At 42.4% G+C, this 21,101-nt stretch overlaps 1 protein-coding gene across 3 annotated transcripts in view; it reads right to left on the bottom strand.

Moving 5' to 3' along the window:
- Nucleotides 1-21,101, bottom strand: part of LOC124121153 (protein mono-ADP-ribosyltransferase PARP14-like) — a 76,985-nt gene that overhangs the window by 37,687 nt on the left and 18,197 nt on the right. For 2 of the 3 annotated variants that reach the window (XM_048388640.1, XM_048388638.1), the window contains exons 5-11: nucleotides 20,654-21,010; nucleotides 14,547-14,822; nucleotides 12,970-13,227; nucleotides 8,945-9,076; nucleotides 5,044-5,244; nucleotides 3,170-3,457; nucleotides 246-509 (exon numbers count right to left, since the gene is read on the bottom strand). In XM_048388640.1, the coding sequence (XP_048244597.1) occupies nucleotides 246-509; nucleotides 3,170-3,457; nucleotides 5,044-5,244; nucleotides 8,945-9,076; nucleotides 12,970-13,227; nucleotides 14,547-14,822; nucleotides 20,654-21,010 (1,776 nt within the window). The remainder of the gene's footprint in view (nucleotides 1-245; nucleotides 510-3,169; nucleotides 3,458-5,043; nucleotides 5,245-8,944; nucleotides 9,077-12,969; nucleotides 13,228-14,546; nucleotides 14,823-20,653; nucleotides 21,011-21,101) is intronic. The other variant, XM_048388639.1, reaches the window with a different exon arrangement.

Below are 21,101 nucleotides of genomic sequence, written 5' to 3' on the forward strand. Positions count from 1 at the left end.
CACCATAAAAACAATTTGAAGCATGTTCAAATAGTTTACAAATTCACACTGAATATTCAATACCCCTCGCAACTTATAATAAAATGGCATTTTGTTCATATTCAAGACATGGAAATGGTTGTTTTGTATCTGTAGGTCTGAGTAGTTATCATTGGGTGATTTTTAGAGCCTGATTGTTGTTGTTCCTGAAGACAACATTACCTAATATGGTACATATATGGCTGTAAAGTTTATACATAACTTACTCAAAGGACCTTTTTGTGGATCTATATTAACAAGAACAGATCCAGGTTCCTCCCCGTACACAAGATCCTTGGGATGACAGGCCAGTTTATGCTTCAGGAACTTCATCAAAGTCTTTTTAGTGGTCTTCTCTCGGAGTCCGGTGATGAAGAATCTGTCATGATACTGCGGCCGTGGGGGAGGAGGGGTGGGGGGTCTGTACAGACTCACCAGCAGCTTGTGCCCATCCACAGTGTGGTGTCGCTTGGCAACAACAGCTTTTGCTTCTGTCAAACAAAACCAGGGTCGGAACTGAATATATAGATATTGGAGATAAACTGTGTGTTGTTTTTAGGAAAACATTGTTTATTGTTATTACGGATGCGCTTTATTTACCCAGTGCTAATAAGTGGTGCTATTTGCTGTTTGATTGGATTAAGGCAAGGATATGTATCATTCCACTGGGGATGGGGATGGGGGGGGGGGGGGGGGAGGAGGGGAGAGTTGCATTGATTTGAGTCACATTTTTGGCTAAATATAGGCTTGACTCGGAAAGTAAATTAGCTCATAATTGTGTTTCGGAAATTAGCTCCAGTGTACGCATGCTGAAAAACTTCATGGGGTATTTCCACGTGCTGTTTTCAAACAATTGAGTTTTTCATTTAATGCATGCGTTTCTGTATGCAGGTTAATTGAAGGTAATTGGGTTTTGAATAGTTTGGGGAGATATTTTATGCAAATACGCTGCTTATTTGTAGCTCTGAGACAACATACCAATATGTTTGTTTGTGCATCGAACCAAGCTAATATCTCTTGAATATGAGTAATTCTTCATATATTAACCAACAAATATACTATTCGTTATTCTTTTGTCAACAAGTATATATATACTGATAAACCCACTGAATGTTGTACAATACTGCTGGGCCTCAAATAAACCCACAGGTACTGAAGCTCACCTTTACTGTATGAATAAGTACATGCTATATCTTTGTATTGAAATACTAACCATTTGATGTCAAGCTTGCAACAACAGATGTCTAATCTGATATTTTGACATTTGTAAAATGAAAGATACTGAATAACAACTAAATACACAAAGACAGTGAGTCGATAGATTACCAAAAGTATGGTCAAATATGGTCATATTGAGAAACTAGTCTTGTTGCATTTTGGTTCCAATTTCAAAGTTTCTGGGTGACATCAGATACAACTCTTTTGATCGCCCATATTGTTCACATACATCTTTGTTCTAAATTAAGGACAGTCGAGTCTCGTTAATTTGAGTCTCGTTAATCCGTCAATCGGCTTTATGAGGCACTAATCATGGGAATCGATCAAATCAATGCTTTTTAGACCTGTTAATCTGACAATCTCGCACTTCCGAAAAGCCTAATTTGCAAGGAAGTAGCAAAATCACTCATTAATCAATTTTGTTAATCCGACACAGTGATCAACATACTCCGTGGTGACTTCCATCCCAGACTTTGCTTTTAAAAGCATTTTGAATCAAGTCCTACAGTCCGTAACAGTAGTTTTGTTTTAAGCTTTAGAGGTTTCATGATTAGGAAACATATTCCCCTAACAACATGAACAATGTAACATAACAATATGAATATTTCATTTTTCTTGTTCGTTATCTATTGTGTAGTTGTCCGATTTTCAATCACAAATGTTGATACTGCTAAATTTTGTTTATCCGACACACTCACTTATCCAACATAATTATATGCAACCAACCATGTTGGATTAGCAGGACTTGACTGTACCTATTATACCTACAGTTGATTAGGGCTGGGAGGAGTCCAAACTTACCACCCGGGTACCCTGGCTCCTATTACCCGACCCTACCCAGGTACCCTGCCTCCTATTACCCGACCCTACCCAGGTACCCTGCCTCCTATTACCTGACCCTACCCAGGTACCTTGCCTCCTATTACCTGACCCTACCAAGGTACCTTGCCTCCTATTACCCGACCCTACCCAGGTACCCTGCCCCCTATTACCCGACCCTACCAGGTACCCTGCCCCCTATTACCCGACCCTACCCAGGTACCCTGCCTCCTATTACCCGACCCTACCCAGGTACCCTGCCTCGTATTACCCGACCCTACCCAGGTACCCTGCCTCCTATTACCCGACCCTACCCAGGTACCCTGCCTCCTATTACCTGACCCTACCCAGGTACCTTGCCTCCTATTACCCGACCCTACCCGGGTAACCATTGTAGGTCTCAAGAGATGTCTCAAAATGTCCAATTGGGATTTTTTTTACCATAGCCCTGGCAAAACGTATTTAGATACATGTATTAAACAATCTGATCATGCATACACTGAAGTTGACTTAAGTTAGTCTATATCTATATTCAACCCTATGAAAAGTCAGAAGGAATGGGTGCATAGTCAGAAAGAAATGCGAACATTAGTGACTTGAAGTGTAACCATAGAGTTCAAGATAATTTTTGTCATTAAACATTAAACATTATATTACATGACTAACCACGGGTCCGGGTAGTCCTGTGGGTACCCGGGTCCTACTCAGTACCCACCCGACCCGGATACCGGAGTTACCCGTTCCAGCCCTACAGTTGATGCCATGTTGACTTTTTATGGCAGATTGGGCTATTAAACTTGTAACAGTAGTTTGGATGATACATTGTAGTGTGCAAGTAGAAGTACCCATAATGAACAATCAGTAGCTTTATACTTAGAAGAAAACTCTTAAGAATTTCCAAATTGTTCCATGTAAACACAAAATAATAAATTAAAAAATTGAAAAATATGAAAAAGGTAAAAGGCAAAAGGTGAGCAAGTGGTCATTGCTCCTGTAAAGTTTAATGCCAAAAAAGTTTAAAGTTTAATGACCTGTACCCTATGTGTTGATGAAGTTCACAACATGGCTACATGGATATTCTATACCAACGCTAATTGCGTGAAATAAGTCGTACCTTCAGGAGTTTCAAAAACAATATATTTTGCATTTTCTTGTACATCTGGAATGATCTCCCTCACTTCAGACCCCCCACTCCTCTTCTTGTTCTCGAAGTACATGGTCAGTACTTCATCATTTGTCTTCAATCCATATTTCTCAACTTTCAAAACTGTTCCTTCTTTCTTTCCTTTCAAGACAGTATCCATGGTAACCAAACCTGGCTGTTTGGAAGGGAGATATTCAGAGACTTCAATCTTTTTTCGATCTAGTAGGTGAGGAGCTTTCTGTAGAACCCTCTCTACGGCTGAAAACAATGTGCATACACATTACTACTACCTAGGACCAGTTCAGTCAGTGCGGGAACCCTTGCCAATTATTTCACGGGGATGTTGGAAAATACAGATAGCTCTCACTGAGTGAGTGAGTGAGTGAGTTGGGTTTATCGCCAGTTTTAACAGTATGCCAGTTATATCACGGCGTGTCATCCAGTTATATCACAGCTTGCCAGCTTAAAGTGGGAGGAAAGCCCGATGTGATGCTGGTCTTAGATGTTTATCACTTCGATGAAACCCATGAGCATGGGTATGGTGCTGACAAACCTAGAAACGTATTCGGGGCGGACCGGGAATCGTCCCTCAATCGTAGGTTTATGGCACTTCCAAGGGACGCAACTCTGCACAGCGAAACGCGGCGCCTTAGACGACTGGGCCAGCCGTGTCCCCCTCACACACAGATCTAGATGAGATGTTTTTCATCGAAATCATTTCTATTTGGGATAGAGTAATATACAAGTGTTGCAGTGTTCTACCAGTATCATATGGCAGCCATATTGGATTTGGTGGCCATATTGGATTGTTTTAGGTGGCTCCATATCTGAACATTTCATGCTTTTATCACAAAGTGCAGAATTTACCCCATATCTGCCATGAAACAGCTGCACTATTAAGTTTGTACAAACAAATGTCAAGTCCTAACTTTTCTAGTGTTTTCATTCAGATTTTAATGTAAAAATTCCAATTGCATTGAAGATTTGCCTTTGTTTATTTTTCTGCTGGGGTGGTTCACTATTTCACTTCAAGTGAAACAATGCAGGTTTTGATTGCACATTCAATACTAAGGACTAAGTACAAAGGTGTTTCTTTCACTCCAGAAATCATGCTACACATTTAGGACCAACTAATTTAGCCTAAATGAACAGAAAAAGATAGGTGAATACCCAATAATAATATCTACCTGGTCAAGTAAATAGATGCTAATCATGTTCATGTACTGGTCATATTTCAATCATTCAATTCTCTTGTTTACCACATATAGAAGCTTCACAACTGAAGTTACACAGACAGAAGTGGATATATTTGAGAACCGATTCCTGCAAAACTTCCATGATGACTTTCTCTGTGATGATTGATGTTTTGAAGTATGGTGGCCTTGACCTTCCACAAAGGTCACCAAAAGTCTGTTCAACTGTAAACTTTTGTCCATGCGGTCAAAGGTGAATATCCAATCAAAGGTTATTGGGATCACAAGTTGCTTGATCCTTATCTAATGACCTTCTTTTGACTATATTATTTGTCGTAGCTACTATTGGATATATTCTAGTTAATTACACATATTTCACTTCTTGCATCTTTAGATTTTTACCTTTGCTTTTGAATCAACTCATGACATGTCAAAACAATCATGTCAATAAAGGTACAAAATTATGACATGAAAACTGACACCTGTCGTATTGAAAAAAGATATTTGTCCCTTTACCTGATTGATTTATAATTTTGATAGATTCATTGTTTAATCAAACCATTATAACCTACTTTCAATCGCAAATGCTTAACATGAATCAAATATTTCTGGAGCTAGTAACGGTTAAAGTTCTTCAGCTGTTTCACTTACCATCACCTTCCGCAAAGTAGATAAGAGCTGTTGCTGAGTCTCTGTCAATCTCCACAATATCCACCTCTCCTCCTCCGCTTCGTCGCCTGTTTTCAAAATAGAGTGTCAAAGTGTCTTCACTCACAGTATTTGCCAACCCTTCCAAAAGGAGAACAAAGACACTGTCATCTTCTACATCATCATCCGGCTCATCATCTTCTTCTAAAACAGAAAGAGATATCGTCAAACAGATTCAAACATGTCAAATTCCAAAGCTAAATAAAAACTTTACTTTTGTTGTTGACAGGAAACATGCTTGAAAAAAATTGTTTCTCATATTAAATGTCACAGAAAATAGGGTTATGATGGACTGTGTGACTCATCAACTGACAACATTAATTCATACTCATGAAAAACCATATCCCATTCCAATTTTCACATAAACCCAATTACGTGGATCGATGCTCATGATATTAATCACTGGGCTGTCTGGTCCAGACTCGATTATTTACAGACAGCCATCATATAGCTGGAATATTGCTGAGTGCAGCGTTAAACAACAAACCAAACCCAAAAAAACATAAGGCCCACTGTTTTGTATTACAATTATCTGACACTATTTACATTAGAATGTCGTCAGTTCTCATACATAAATCTTCACCACATAAGTACTTCAGCGTGAGGCTGAACATATCTACAGGAAATGGCTTCACGGTCTATGTCGAGATCATACTTTAACTTCATCGCAAGTTTGACCTTACAAGTAGGTCACTCACTACATTCACAAGATGGCCACTCTCCTACCCAGAGTTCCATGCGGCCGGCAGCCAGCTAGCATAGTACCTCTGCCACAGGCCAGCGCCATGTGACGATTCGTCACATCTTTCACAGTCCATTCAAGATAATGCATATGCTTTTCATTCGTTTCATGTTTGACAAGTCTACACATTTTCATAAACAAATGTCAAAGAATGGTTAACTTTCATTGAGAAAGTATGCAAATACGTAAAAATCTACTTGTTTTTGCGTAGTTATCCTATGTTTACATTAGTTGTACGGCTCCACGTGCTGTCATCGAAACCGAACGGAGAACTAGCGACACGGTCACTTTGATGCATAAATATATATTGTCATGCAACTCACTGTCGCAGTTGTAGTAGCATATCTATATAGTTATGCAAAACAATATGTAAAGCGCCCCCCAAATACTTGCATTAGTCCGTTCTATACTGATTTCTGAAAAAGCGCGTTTGTTTACAAACAAGAGAAAAGTCCGGTCATGTGATATGCAAATTATCCTGTGGCAGTGGTGTTATGCTGAGTCACCACTGCGACGGAGTGTGCAAGATGGCCTCACCAAAATTGACAAAGCATTAAAGCATTGCCACCCACATGGGGCTGCTTATTAATCTGAGTGAGTGAGTGAGTGAGTTTGGTTTTACGCCGCTTTTAGCAATATTCCAGCAATATCACGGCGGGGGACACCAGAAATGGGCTTCACACATTGTACCCATGTCGGGAATCGAACCCGGGTCTTCGGCGTGACGAGCGAACTCTTTAACCACTAGGCTACCCGACCGCCCCTTATTAATCTGAAGATGTATACATGGTACAAACACTCTGATTTGTAACAAATATATGTACCATAATAACTAAAATCTATTGGCATCAAGATAAATGAACACTTGCTCCAAAGTATAATCCTGACTTCAATATTAATCTATGAATCCTTTGAATATGAATTGATACACACTAATTGAAATATTGGCCAATTGCAAACCTGCAATATCAATCCTGACTTCAATATCAATCAATGAATCCCTTGTATATGGTATTATATATATATACCAGTTGAAAGTTGACCAACTACAAACCTGCAGGATCAATCCTGACTTCAATATCAATCAATGAGTCCCTTGTATACGGCATTATATATACCAGTTGAAAGTTGACCAACTACAAACCTGCAGGATCAATCCTGACTTCAATATCAATCAATGAATCCCTTGTATACGGCATTATATGTACCAGTTGAAAGTTGACCAACTACAAACCTGCAGGATCAATCCTGACTTCAATATCAATCAATGAATCCCTTGTATACGGCATTATATGTACCAGTTGAAAGTTGACCAACTACAAACCTGCAGGATCAATCCTGACTTCAATATCAATCAATGAATCCCTTGTATATGGTATTATATATACCAGTTGAAAGTTGACCAACTACAAACCTGCAGGATCAATCCTGACTTCAATATCAATCAATGAATCCCTTGTATATGGTATTATATATACCAGTTGAAAGTTGACCAACTACAAACCTGCAGGATCAATCCTGACTTCAATATCAATCAATGAATCCCTTGTATATGGTATTATATATATATACCAGTTGAAAGTTGACCAACTACAAACCTGCAGGATCAATCCTGACTTCAATATCAATCAATGAGTCCCTTGTATACGGCATTATATATACCAGTTGAAAGTTGACCAACTACAAACCTGCAGGATCAATCCTGACTTCAATATCAATCAATGAATCCCTTGTATACGGCATTATATGTACCAGTTGAAAGTTGACCAACTACAAACCTGCAGGATCAATCCTGACTTCAATATCAATCAATGAATCCCTTGTATACGGCATTATATGTACCAGTTGAAAGTTGACCAACTACAAACCTGCAGGATCAATCCTGACTTCAATATCAATCAATGAATCCCTTGTATATGGTATTATATATACCAGTTGAAAGTTGACCAACTACAAACCTGCAGGATCAATCCTGACTTCAATATCAATCAATGAATCCCTTGTATATGGTATTATATATACCAGTTGAAAGTTGACCAACTACAAACCTGCAGGATCAATCCTGACTTCAATATCAATCAATGAATCCCTTGTATATGGTATTATATATACCAGTTGAAAGTTGACCAACTACAAACCTGCAGGATCAATCCTGACTTCAATATCAATCAATGAATCCCTTGTATATGGTATTATATATACCAGTTGAAAGTTGACCAACTACAAACCTGCAGGATCAATCCTGACTTCAATATCAATCAATGAATCCCTTGTATATGGTATTATATATACCAGTTGAAAGTTGACCAACTACAAACCTGCAGGATCAATCCTGACTTCAATATCAATCAATGAATCCCTTGTATATGGTATTATATATACCAGTTGAAAGTTAACCAACTACAAACCTGCAGGATCAATCCTGACTTCAATATCAATCAATGAATCCCTTGTATATGGTATTATATATACCAGTTGAAAGTTGACCAACTACAAACCTGCAATATCAATCCTGACTTCAATATCAATCAATGAATCCCTTGTATATGGTATTATATATACCAGTTGAAAGTTGACCAACTACAAACCTGCAGGATCAATCCTGACTTCAATATCAATCAATGAATCCCTTGCATATGGTAATATATATTTATGATCCAAAACTGGCTCCCACAGGAGATATCGCTTGGATGAGATCAAGCGATATCTACACTGTAGATATCTCTGCAATGAAATTACATCACAATGCTTTGCAGACCATTGTGACGTCACTGGTTACCATGACGTCACAATCAAATGACATCACTAATGGCTCTGCTACTGAAGCTGTTTGCAGTACTTTTTACACTGAAGACACTGCTAATTACTGTCTTCAAATTGAAAAAGTTGAAAAAATGATGTGTATGATAAATAAAATCTCACCCTTGTGTCTTTTGATATCAAATATATCAACACTCGTTGATAAAAGTGGCAAAAATCCTCGGCAAGCCTCGGAATTTTTCCACTTTTATCAATTTGTGTTGATATATTTGATATCAAAAGACACTTGGGTGAGATTCTCTATATAAATATATACCAGCTGAAAGTTGACCAATTACAAACCTGCAGTAAGGTACAGTTCTTCAGTTGCTGCCCGTTTCCGGTGGCGAGCTGATCGCGAGGGAAGAGTGTACTGGGAAACCTGGAGAGAGACTTCTTGTATCTGGTGACTCCTCTGAAGCACAGCTTCCACATCTGAAAAAAACATACAAAAGACACCATATTACCTTTGTCAGTGCTTACTAACTGTTGACACATATCAACAAATAGTAAAATAACCACAGTACCACGGGTACAGAAGCTCACCTTTATCCAACCACATAAAACCTAATGAGTGAGGATGTGTCAAAAGATGTGTATAAGAGATCCTTAAATCTTTTGTTCTTATAATAGTTTGTGATGCCTTGTGTTGAATGACCACATTTATTGTTGCATAAGCTGATACAAGAAAAATTACGATGAAGTCGTATTCCACAATTATATTTCCCCAAAACCTGAGATTTTATATAAATGTATGTAATGAGACACAAAGAACTATTTCATTTCTTACTAAAAAAAGTTAGATAATGACATTAATGAGACAAACCTGATAGAAAGTTGGAACCTCATTAACCTTTCACACAATCAGATTCACCCAAGATGTAGATGATGAAAGTGAAATAAAAAATGAGAAATGAAGTATTCTAACAGCCAAACAATGAAAAACAGTTACACCAGCCTGTACAGTCTTTGGAATAGAATGAGTAGTGAGTGAGTGAGTGAATATGGTTTTACGCCGCTTTTAGCAATATTCCAGCAATATCACGGCGGGGGACACCAGAAATGGGCTTCACACATTGTACCCATGTCGAGAATCAAACCCGGGTCTTCAGCGTGACGAGCGAAGGCTTTAACCACTAGGCTACCCGACTGCCCCGAATAGAATGAGTAAGCTAGTGACATCACATGATCAAGTTGCACAGGAATAAGGCAGTGCAAAGCCCTTTGTTAGTGGTGGTAGCCATGATTATGTCCCGTATGTGTTGGGGTGAGGTGTTTTTGAAGCTGGAAACATGTTTTAGGGTTGCAAGAAAGGAGGATGAAATGCAGAGTGTGATGTAGAACAAGTATGTATGAATATACAATTTATTGTAAAATTTACAAATTGTGAAAACTTATCCTATTTCCCACTGTGCATATATCCCATGGTTAGATGGTGGGGCGCAGATACCCAAGCCTATCAAAGACCTCAACTATGAGATGTACACAAGGCTGTCAGTCCTAAACCATGATCCGATCCAGTGATCATGACAATGTACAGGTTCATCAAAAATGAAAAAACTTGTGTATGGGTTGCTTCTGAAAAAACCCTTTGCACTACTCGGATGCACTGAGGTCGGGTACTCATGTGCTCTGTGTTTTGCACAGGACGCCATTCTTTACTGAATAAACAGCTGTGTAGCATGGAACTACGGCATAGCTTGTTACCACCCCGTAGACGAGAAAGAGCAAGTCACCAGACCAGACTTAAATTTCTTCAAGACTCCCCCCAGTCTTATATCCCTCAGACATGAGGTGTAGCTTGGCATCTCTTTTCACACTTCACTAAAGCTATCAATCATGCTCGCAGCTATTGAGTGATTGTGATTGAGTTTGGTTTAACACCACTTTTAACAGTGTTCCAGTTATATCGCGGTGTGTCAGCTTAATGTGGGAGGAAAGCCCGAAGTGATGCAGGTCTCAGACGTTTACCACTTCGGTGAAACCCACGAGCATGGGTATGGTGCTGACAAACCTAGAAACATAATCTGGACGAACCGGGATTCAAATCCACAATCATAGGTTTCTGGCGTGCCCAAGGGACGCAACTCTGCACAGCGAATCGTGGCATCTTAGATGACTGGGCCACCCGTGCCCACAGCTATTGAGTACTCCAGAACAAGAAGGGGAAAAGGATCAACAACTCACCCTGAGATGAGTGGGAGCGGATCATCCCTGGCCTGGACTGTGTGCCCGGACACTTACCGGTACATTCCTGAGACATAAGGTGTATCATCAGCCTTAGCATCTTTTTTTTTGCTTCGTTAAAGCTATCAACCACAACCGCAGTGATTGACTATGCTAGAACGGGAAGAGGAACAATCAGAACATGATCAGAATGATTAATCTTCAAACCAACTACTCTGTCCTAGCAATATCCATAGTCAGAGGTTAGCAAGCTGAGGGTTCAAGACACTGAGTTGCTAGCAGCCAAATAAGTAGTGAACATAGAACCTTTCAGCTTTCTTTATGACCTCAAGTGCTGAAGGTATTCCACTATCTGTTGAGTCGTGGGGAATGAATGTCCTCAGACTTCCAATAACCTTCTAAGGCCTTTGACTTGTGATCATAAAGAGACTTAGTGCAAGCCACACTTCAAGAATATCCTTTCTCAATCAGGAGAACATAGGGGATTTCGTTGATCCCATGTTGTTGATGTACCACACCACTGCTGTGTTGTCCGATTGAACCATCATTCGGGATGCACGTAGGACCTCTGCCCAATGTATTATTGCAAACACCACCATCCAGGTTGGTGAAGTGAAGATTTTGTTCGTCTGCAGAGTAAGGCCCTGTAAGCCTTAGATCTAATAGATGTGGGGCGGTCAGGTAGCCTAGTGGTTAAAGCGTTCGCTCGTCCTGCCGAAGACCTGGGTTCGATTCCCGACATGTGTACAATGTGTGAAGCCCATTTCTGGTGTCCCCCGCCATGATATTGCTGAAATATTGCTAAAAGTGGCGTAAAACCATACTCACTCACTCTAATAGATGTGATCCCCAAACGGATCATTGAAGCGTTGACAAATAGGTGATACGTTGGTGTGAACAGCGTCAAGAAAACTCCTTCGCTGATGTTCGATTCCTGAAGCCACCATCGAAGGTAATGGTGTAATGACATTGGGAATGAATCTTGATCTTGCAGTTGTTTCTCTGTAGAAACGAGCACAAAAAACACTGTAATGGTTGAAGATGTCGTTGACCTCTCAGTAATAGCTTGCACTGAAGTTAGGACACCCCAGGATTCCTTGCTACTGTCGAAGGGTAAAGGACTGTTTGCGTGCCAAAGGTACTAGTTTTTGTATCTTCATCCACCTGTCTAGACGAAGATGACCATGGTTGTTTGTATAGCTGTACCTTGAGCTGGTCCTCCAAGGGACAGGATTGCAACAGGTGGTGATGTTGCCAAAAGAAATGCAAGAGCAAGTCCAATACCACATGAATGAGGACTATTGCTCCCTTGATATGAGCCTCTTCAGACGCCTTAGCGAGCATGGGCTACTGTCATCGGGATGGCTTCTGTTGCTGATAAGATAGTATATGAGATAGTTCCCAACCATCTATGATGGAGGTGTGAGATGACTGTTTAGGGTTGATTGTCTGTATAATCCTGCTTAGGTCATAGGAAGTGGCAATGGAGTCCATTCCATGATGCTGACTCTAGGTGCCTGCAGTTTTAGCCTTAATTCTCCTAAAGCAAAAGAAAGCCATTACAAGTGCCACAACATGTTATTCATTTTCAAAAATAAAACCTAACTTAATGATAAAGGATGTTCTTATGAACACAACAAATATGTGAAAACAGTACGTCTAATAGTTGCTGTGGAGAAATGAGTTGCTGTGGTAGACATTTGCAAACCTGACACAGGTAATGTGGAATTCTACTAAGGTTGGAAGAGAACTTAAAGGCATCATCCATCATCTAAGAAACTGCAGATAGTGCTGTATGCTGTCGCATAACCACCTCTCTCTGTCTGAAGTGTGTATCTCCATCATCCATGGTACCATATGTCCATGGTACACAAATCACACCTTCCACTGGGGCTGTAAGACAGTATTAATTGTAATCTTTTACAATCGAGGGCCTAAGCTTCATATGAGAGACAATAGATGATCCCCAGTTCAGTTAATTCAGAGGAGAAGAGATTCTTATTTTCAGTGCTAACATTGGGCCAGACTGATGAACAACAGAATAATACGGGAATGTAAGCTCGCTTAGATGAACTAACACGCATTTCATAAATTAAAGTTGATGATGTCAAGGTGAGCTGAAATAGATCGATCATACCAACCTTCAGGGTCCTCAAATGTGACAAGGACCACATCCTCATCTATTCTCTCAATGGATTTCACGTTTCCTCCTCCACTCTTCTTCGTGCTCTCAAAGTACATCTCCAGGAATTCATCAGACATATCTTTGCATCCTGTCACTACTATTGTGTCTGGTGAGACAACAGGTGGTGGCGTTGGTGGCCTGGGTTTGTACCGGGAGACGTCAACATCCTTTCTTTGTATTTTGTGAGATCCCTTCTCTAACACTCTCTCGACATCTTGAAACAAAGCAGACACACATATATTTATAAAGTACCCTTGTGATTCTTTAATAAGATTTTGGCATGCTGTGGCGGGCTGAATGTCCAGTGAATAAATGGAGACTGAGTTAACCATCGACTCTGCTTTATGCAGAGAATTCTATTGGATACGGTTGGTTGGTTGGTTGGTTGGTTTGTTGTTTAACGCCGCACTCAGCAATATTCCAGCTATATGACGGCGGTCTGTAAATAATCAAGTCTGGACCAGACAATCCAGTGATTGATATCATGAGCATCGATCCACGCAATTGGGATCGATGACATGCATCAACCAAGTCAGCGAGCCTGACCACCCGATCCCGTTAGTCACCTTTTACGACAAGCATAGTCACCTTTTACGGCAAGCATGGGTTGCTGAAGACCTATTCTACCCCGGAATCTTTACGGGTCTATTGGATATGGAAAGGGTTTTGTGACTATATTTACATAGCCTCACTAAGACTCCAGACTGTCGACCAAAGACAGTTTCTGCTTCCAAACTTGGCCTGGCTCATCTCAATGAAACATCACGACTGGTGTTGATTTGCGAGTTCTATTTATTTGAGGAAATTGTTGGTGTTTCATGAAAAGGGTACCATTTGTTTTGATCTTATTCAGAAGTAAAAACATCTGTTAATAAGCCATTAACGTTGATTAAACTTACCTTCAGGGTCTTCAAATGTGAACTAACACCCATTTCCTAAATTCAAGCATCTTCCCAAGGCAAGAGAGTTCACTGACTATAAAAGTCCAGTTTCAACCCTTGCCGAAATGGTCTGGTATCATGGAGTTAAATTTTGGCTGGACTAATGAGTCTATGCATAGTCCATTCAAAATCGCCAACCGAAACCAAATCCGGTTCGTAAACTGTCGTGCAGATTTCAGTCGATTGCAGGATTTGCAACGCATGCGCATCGCCAACTTGTTGCCAGAAGATATTTTCCAAATCTTTTCCTGTTTTTAATCAAGGTGCTTACGTGATTTGATGCATTTCACGATGTTAGACCCGTATTATCACAATATAGATCTTGATTATAGATCAGATCATCCTGACTCGGCGCCACCATTTTGTGTGAAGCAAATGCAAGTGATACGAGAGGTGGAATCTGATTGGTCCATAGGAGAGGCTTAGAAATGGTTATAGCCACTGGTGGCGCTACGCTCGAGACCAGTAATTCCAGCCTAGTTCGACAAGGGTGAAAACTGGACTTTTATAGTCCGTTAACTCTCTTGCCTCGGGAAGATGAAATTCAAGTTGATGATGTCAAGGTCAGCTGAAATTGATCGACCATACTAACCTTCAGGGTCCTCAAATGTGACAAGGACCACACCCTCCTCTATTCTCTCCATGGATTTCACTTCTCCTCCTCCACTCTTCTTCCTGCTCTCAAAGTACATCTCCAGGAATTCATCAGAGAATCCTCCACAGCCTGTCACTATAATCGTGTCTGGTGAGACAAGAGGAACTTCTTCTTCTTCAGGGGGTGGCGTTGGTGGCTTGGGTTTGTACAGGGTGACTTTAACATCCATCCCTTCAATCTTGTGAGATCCTTTCTCTAACACTCTCTTGGCATCTTGAAATAAAGTACACCTCTGTATTACATGGACAACCATCTTACTTTCAATATGGGGGTTGGTTCAGTACTCAAAGAAGCAGAGCTACCTTACGAAAGGCCATTCCATGGAACTTGACCTTCCATGAAGATCATGATTGACCTTACCAATGCTCTACCCTATGTTCAAAATTCAATCCTACAACAGTGTGCACTCCTTGAGTTGTATTTACAAGGAAGAAAAAACAAAACCTTAGGCTTAAAGAAAAGAAAGAACTGATTCTCAGGCAATGACGCTTGAAAATAAAGTGTGGCCAGGCAGTTGGGAGGACTTGTTCAAACTAGCATGTAACCAAATAAACAGTTATGTACCGTCAACCCAGGAAAGGACCTACCTACGTACACAAGCATACAAACCCCTATTGCCGCCAAAGTAGCCGAGTGCCTGAGAACCAAGACTATTATTTTATTAGCATTATTATATTATCCCAATTCACACTGCATGCATCGGGATGCTAAATCATCACATCAGTGTGATCAGGTATGTGTGAAAAGACTTCAGAAAATATCACCAAAGTAAGGTAGAATGAATTTGCAGTGAATAAATGGACACTCCAGACTGTCAACCATGTCTGTGGAGGCAGGCTGTACTAATATAGCCTCACTCCACACTCCAGACTGTCAACCACATGTGTGGAGGCAGGCTTTACTAATATAGCCCCACTCCACACTCCAGACTGTCAAACACATGTGTGGAGGCTTCTTTACTAATATAGCCTCACTCCACACTCCAGACTGTCAACCACATGTGTGGAGGCAGGCTTTACTAATATAGCCCCACTCCACACTCCAGACTGTCAAACACATGTGTGGAGTCTTCTTTACTAATATAGCCTCACTCCACACTCCAGACTGTCAACCAAGTGTGTGGAGGCAGGCTTAACTAATATAGCCTCACTCCACACTCCAGACTGTCAAGCAAGTGTTTGGAGGCAGGCTTTACTAATATAGCCCCACTCCACACTCCAGACTGTCAAACACATGTGTGGAGGCTTCTTTACTAATATAGCCTCACTCCACACTCCAGACTGTCAACCAAGTGTGTGGAGGCAGGCTTAACTAATATAGCCTCACTCCACACTCCAGACTGTCAAGCAAGTGTGTGGAGGCAGGCTTTACTAATATAGCCTCACTCCACACTCCAGACTGTCAACCAAGAGTGTGGAGGCAGGCTTTACTAATATAGCCTCACTCCACACTCCAGACTGTCAACCACATGTATGGAGGTAGGCTTTACTAATATAGCCCCACTCCACACTCCAGACTGTCAACCAAGTGTGTGGAGGCAGGCTTTACTAATATAGCCCCACTCCACACTCCAGACTGTCAACCACTTGTGTGGAGGCAGGCTTTACTAATATAGCCCCACTCCACACTCCAGACTGTCAACCATGTGTGTGGAGGCAGGCTTTACTAACATAGCCTCACTCCACACACCAGACTGTCAAGCAAGTGTGTGGAGGCAGGCTTTACTAATATAGCCTCACTCCATACTCCAGACTGTCAACCAAGAGTGTGGAGGCAGGCTTTACTAATATAGCCCCACTCCACACTCCAGACTGTCAACCACATGTATGGAGGTAGGCTTTACTAATATAGCCCCACTCCACACTCCAGACTGTCAACCAAGTGTGTGGAGGCAGGCTTTACTAATATAGCCTCACTCCACACTCCAGACTGTCAACCAAGAGTGTGGAGGCAGGCTTTACTAATATAGCCTCACTCCACACTCCAGACTGTCAACCACATGTATGGAGGTAGGCTTTACTAATATAGCCCCACTCCACACACCAGACTGTCAACCAAGTGTGTGGAGGCAGGCTTTACTAATATAGCCTCACTCCACTCTCCAGACTGTCAACCACGTGTGTGGAGGCAGGCTTTACTAATATAGCCTCACTCCACACACCAGACTGTCAACCACTTGTGTGGAGGCAGGCTTTACTAATATAGCCCCACTCCACACTCCAGACTGTCAAACACATGTGTGGAGTCTTCTTTACTAATATAGCCTCACTCCACACTCCAGACTGTCAACCACGTGTGTGGAGGCAGGCTTAACTAATATAGCCTCACTCCACACTCCAGACTGTCAAGCAAGTGTGTGGAGGCAGGCTTTACTAATATAGCCTCACTCCACACTCCAGACTGTCAACCAAGAGTGTGGAGGCAGGCTTTACTAATATAGCCTCACTCCACACTCCAGACTGTCAACCACATGTATGGAGGTAGGCTTTACTAATATAGCCCCACTCCACACTCCAGACTGTCAACCAAGTGTGTGGAGGCAGGCTTTACTAATATAGCCTCACTCCACACTCCAGACTGTCAACCACGTGTGTGGAGGCAGGCTTTACTAATATAGCCCCACTCCACACTCCAGACTGTCAACCACGTGTGTGGAGGCAGGCTTTACTAATATAGCCCCACTCCACACTCCAGACTGTCAAACACATGTGTGGAGTCTTCTTTACTAATATAGCCTCACTCCACACTCCAGACTGTCAACCAAGTGTGTGGAGGCAGGCTTAACTAATATAGCCTCACTCCACACTCCAGACTGTCAAGCAAGTGTTTGGAGGCAGGCTTTACTAATATAGCCCCACTCCACACTCCAGACTGTCAAACACATGTGTGGAGGCTTCTTTACTAATATAGCCTCACTCCACACTCCAGACTGTCAACCAAGTGTGTGGAGGCAGGCTTAACTAATATAGCCTCACTCCACACTCCAGACTGTCAAGCAAGTGTGTGGAGGCAGGCTTTACTAATATAGCCTCACTCCACACTCCAGACTGTCAACCAAGAGTGTGGAGGCAGGCTTTACTAATATAGCCTCACTCCACACTCCAGACTGTCAACCACATGTATGGAGGTAGGCTTTACTAATATAGCCCCACTCCACACTCCAGACTGTCAACCAAGTGTGTGGAGGCAGGCTTTACTAATATAGCCTCACTCCACACTCCAGACTGTCAACCACATGTGTGGAGGCAGGCTTTACTAATATAGCCTCACTCCACACACCAGACTGTCAAGCAAGTGTGTGGAGGCAGGCTTTACTAATATAGCCTCACTCCACACTCCAGACTGTCAACCAAGAGTGTGGAGGCAGGCTTTACTAATATAGCCTCACTCCACACTCCAGACTGTCAACCACATGTATGGAGGAAGGCTTTACTAATATAGCCCCACTCCACACTCCAGACTGTCAACCAAGTGTGTGGAGGCAGGCTTTACTAATATAGCCTCACTCCACACTCCAGACTGTCAACCACGTGTGTGGAGGCAGGCTTTACTAATATAGCCTCACTCCACACACCAGACTGTCAACCACTTGTGTGGAGGCAGGCTTTACTAATATAGCCCCACTCCACACTCCAGACTGTCAACCATGTGTGTGGAGGCAGGCTTTACTAATATAGCCTCACTCCACACACCAGACTGTCAAGCAAGTGTGTGGAGGCAGGCTTTACTAATATAGCCTCACTCCATACTCCAGACTGTCAACCAAGAGTGTGGAGGCAGGCTTTACTAATATAGCCCCACTCCACACTCCAGACTGTCAACCACATGTATGGAGGTAGGCTTTACTAATATAGCCCCACTCCACACTCCAGACTGTCAACCAAGTGTGTGGAGGCAGGCTTTACTAATATAGCCTCACTCCACACTCCAGACTGTCAACCAAGAGTCAGGAGGCAGGCTTTACTAATATAGCCTCACTCCACACTCCAGACTGTCAACCACATGTATGGAGGTAGGCTTTACTAATATAGCCCCACTCCACACACCAGACTGTCAACCAAGTGTGTGGAGGCAGGCTTTACTAATATAGCCTCACTCCACACTCCAGACTGTCAACCACGTGTGTGGAGGCAGGCTTTACTAATATAGCCTCACTCCACACACCAGACTGTCAACCACGTGTGTGGAGGCAGGCTTTACTAATATAGCCCCACTCCACACTCCAGACTGTCAAACACATGTGTGGAGTCTTCTTTACTAATATAGCCTCACTCCACACTCCAGACTGTCAACCACGTGTGTGGAGGCAGGCTTAACTAATATAGCCTCACTCCACACTCCAGACTGTCAAGCAAGTGTGTGGAGGCAGGCTTTACTAATATAGCCTCACTCCACACTCCAGACTGTCAACCAAGAGTGTGGAGGCAGGCTTTACTAATATAGCCTCACTCCACACTCCAGACTGTCAACCACATGTATGGAGGTAGGCTTTACTAATATAGCCCCACTCAACACTCCAGACTGTCAACCAAGTGTGTGGAGGCAGGCTTTACTAATATAGCCTCACTCCACACTCCAGACTGTCAACCACATGTGTGGAGGCAGGCTTTACTAATATAGCCTCACTCCACACACCAGACTGTCAAGCAAGTGTGTGGAGGCAGGCTTTACTAATATAGCCTCACTCCACACTCCAGACTGTCAACCAAGAGTGTGGAGGCAGGCTTTACTAATATAGCCTCACTCCACACTCCAGACTGTCAACCACATGTATGGAGGAAGGCTTTACTAATATAGCCCCACTCCACACTCCAGACTGTCAACCAAGTGTGTGGAGGCAGGCTTTACTAATATAGCCTCACTCCACACTCCAGACTGTCAACCACGTGTGTGGAGGCAGGCTTTACTAATATAGCCTCACTCCACACACCAGACTGTCAACCACTTGTGTGGAGGCAGGCTTTACTAATATAGCCCCACTCCACACTCCAGAATGTCAACCATGTGTGTGGAGGCAGGCTTTACTAATATAGCCCCACTCCACACTCCAGACTGTCAACCACGTGTGTGGAGGCAGGCTTTACTAATATAGCCCCACTCCACACTCCAGACTGTCAACCACGTGTGTGGAGGCAGGCTTAACTAATATAGCCTCACTCCACACTCCAGACTGTCAACCACATGTGTGGAGGTAGGCTTTACTAATATAGCCCCACTCCACACTCAAGACTGTCAACCACGTGTGTGGAGGCAGGCTTTACTAATATAGCTTCACTCCACACTCCAGACTGTCAACCACGTGTGTGGAGGCAGGCTTTACTAATATAGCCCCACCCCACACTCCAGACTGTCAACCACGTGTGTGGATGTAGGCTTTACTAATATAGCCTCACTCCACACTCCAGACTGTCAACCACATGTGTGGAGGCAGGCTTTACTAATATAGCCTCACTCCACACTCCAGACTGTCAACCATGTGTGGAGGCAGGCTTTACTAATATAGCTTCACTCCACACACCAGACTGTCAACCACGTGTGTGAAGGAAGTCTTTATTAACATAGCCTCACTCCACACTCCAGACTGTCAACCATGTGTGGAGGCAGGCTTTACTAATATAGCCTCACTCCACACTCCAGACTGTCAACCACATGTGTGGAGACAGGCTTTACTAATATAGCCTCACTCCACACTCCAGACTGTCAACCAAGTGTTTGGAGGCAGGCTTTACTAATATAGCCTCACTCCACACTCCAGACTGTCAACCACGTGTGTGGAGGCAGGCTTTACTAATATAGCCTCACTCCACACTCCAGACTGTCAACTAAGTGTGTAGTAGGCTTTACTTCCAACCTTGATCTGGCTGACCTCAAGCAAGCATGATGACTGGTGTTGATTTGCAATGTGTTCAATGCATTTGGGGTTATTATGGGTGTGTTTCATTACAAGGAGTAATTTCAGTTTTGATCTTATCCAGAAGTAAAAACATCTGTTAATTAGATAACAAATGTCTTGGCTGCTCCAGATCCTCAGGCCAAGAACTTACCTTCAGGGTCCTCAAATGTAACAAGGACCACATCCTCCTCTCTTCTCTCCATAGATTTCACTTCTCCTCCTCCACTCTTCTTTCTGCTCTCAAAGTACATCTCCAGGAATTCATCAGAGATTCCTCCACAGCCTGTCACTATAATCGTGTCTGGTGAGACAAGAGGAACTTCTTCTTCAGGGGGTGGCGTTGTTGGCTTGGGTTTGTACAGGGTGACAACTGTGTCTGGTGTTGGCTCAGGAGCTTCATCACATGTTATGGAGACCTCAGACTGTAGCATCTCTGGTGGGTATCGACTCACTTGAATATGTGTGTCCGATATTGTGTGTGTCACCTTCTTCAACACTCCCTCCACAGCTAGCAATGGTGCACCAATATTAAACAATTACTAATTTGCATTAACAATTTAGGACTGTATTGTCATTTTCTTGGTTGATGGCTAGCAGAA

Source organism: Haliotis rufescens, unplaced genomic scaffold (assembly GCF_023055435.1).
Source record: "Haliotis rufescens isolate VD_foot unplaced genomic scaffold, xgHalRufe1.0.p SCAF_75, whole genome shotgun sequence".
Taxonomy (NCBI): domain Eukaryota; kingdom Metazoa; phylum Mollusca; class Gastropoda; order Lepetellida; family Haliotidae; genus Haliotis; species Haliotis rufescens.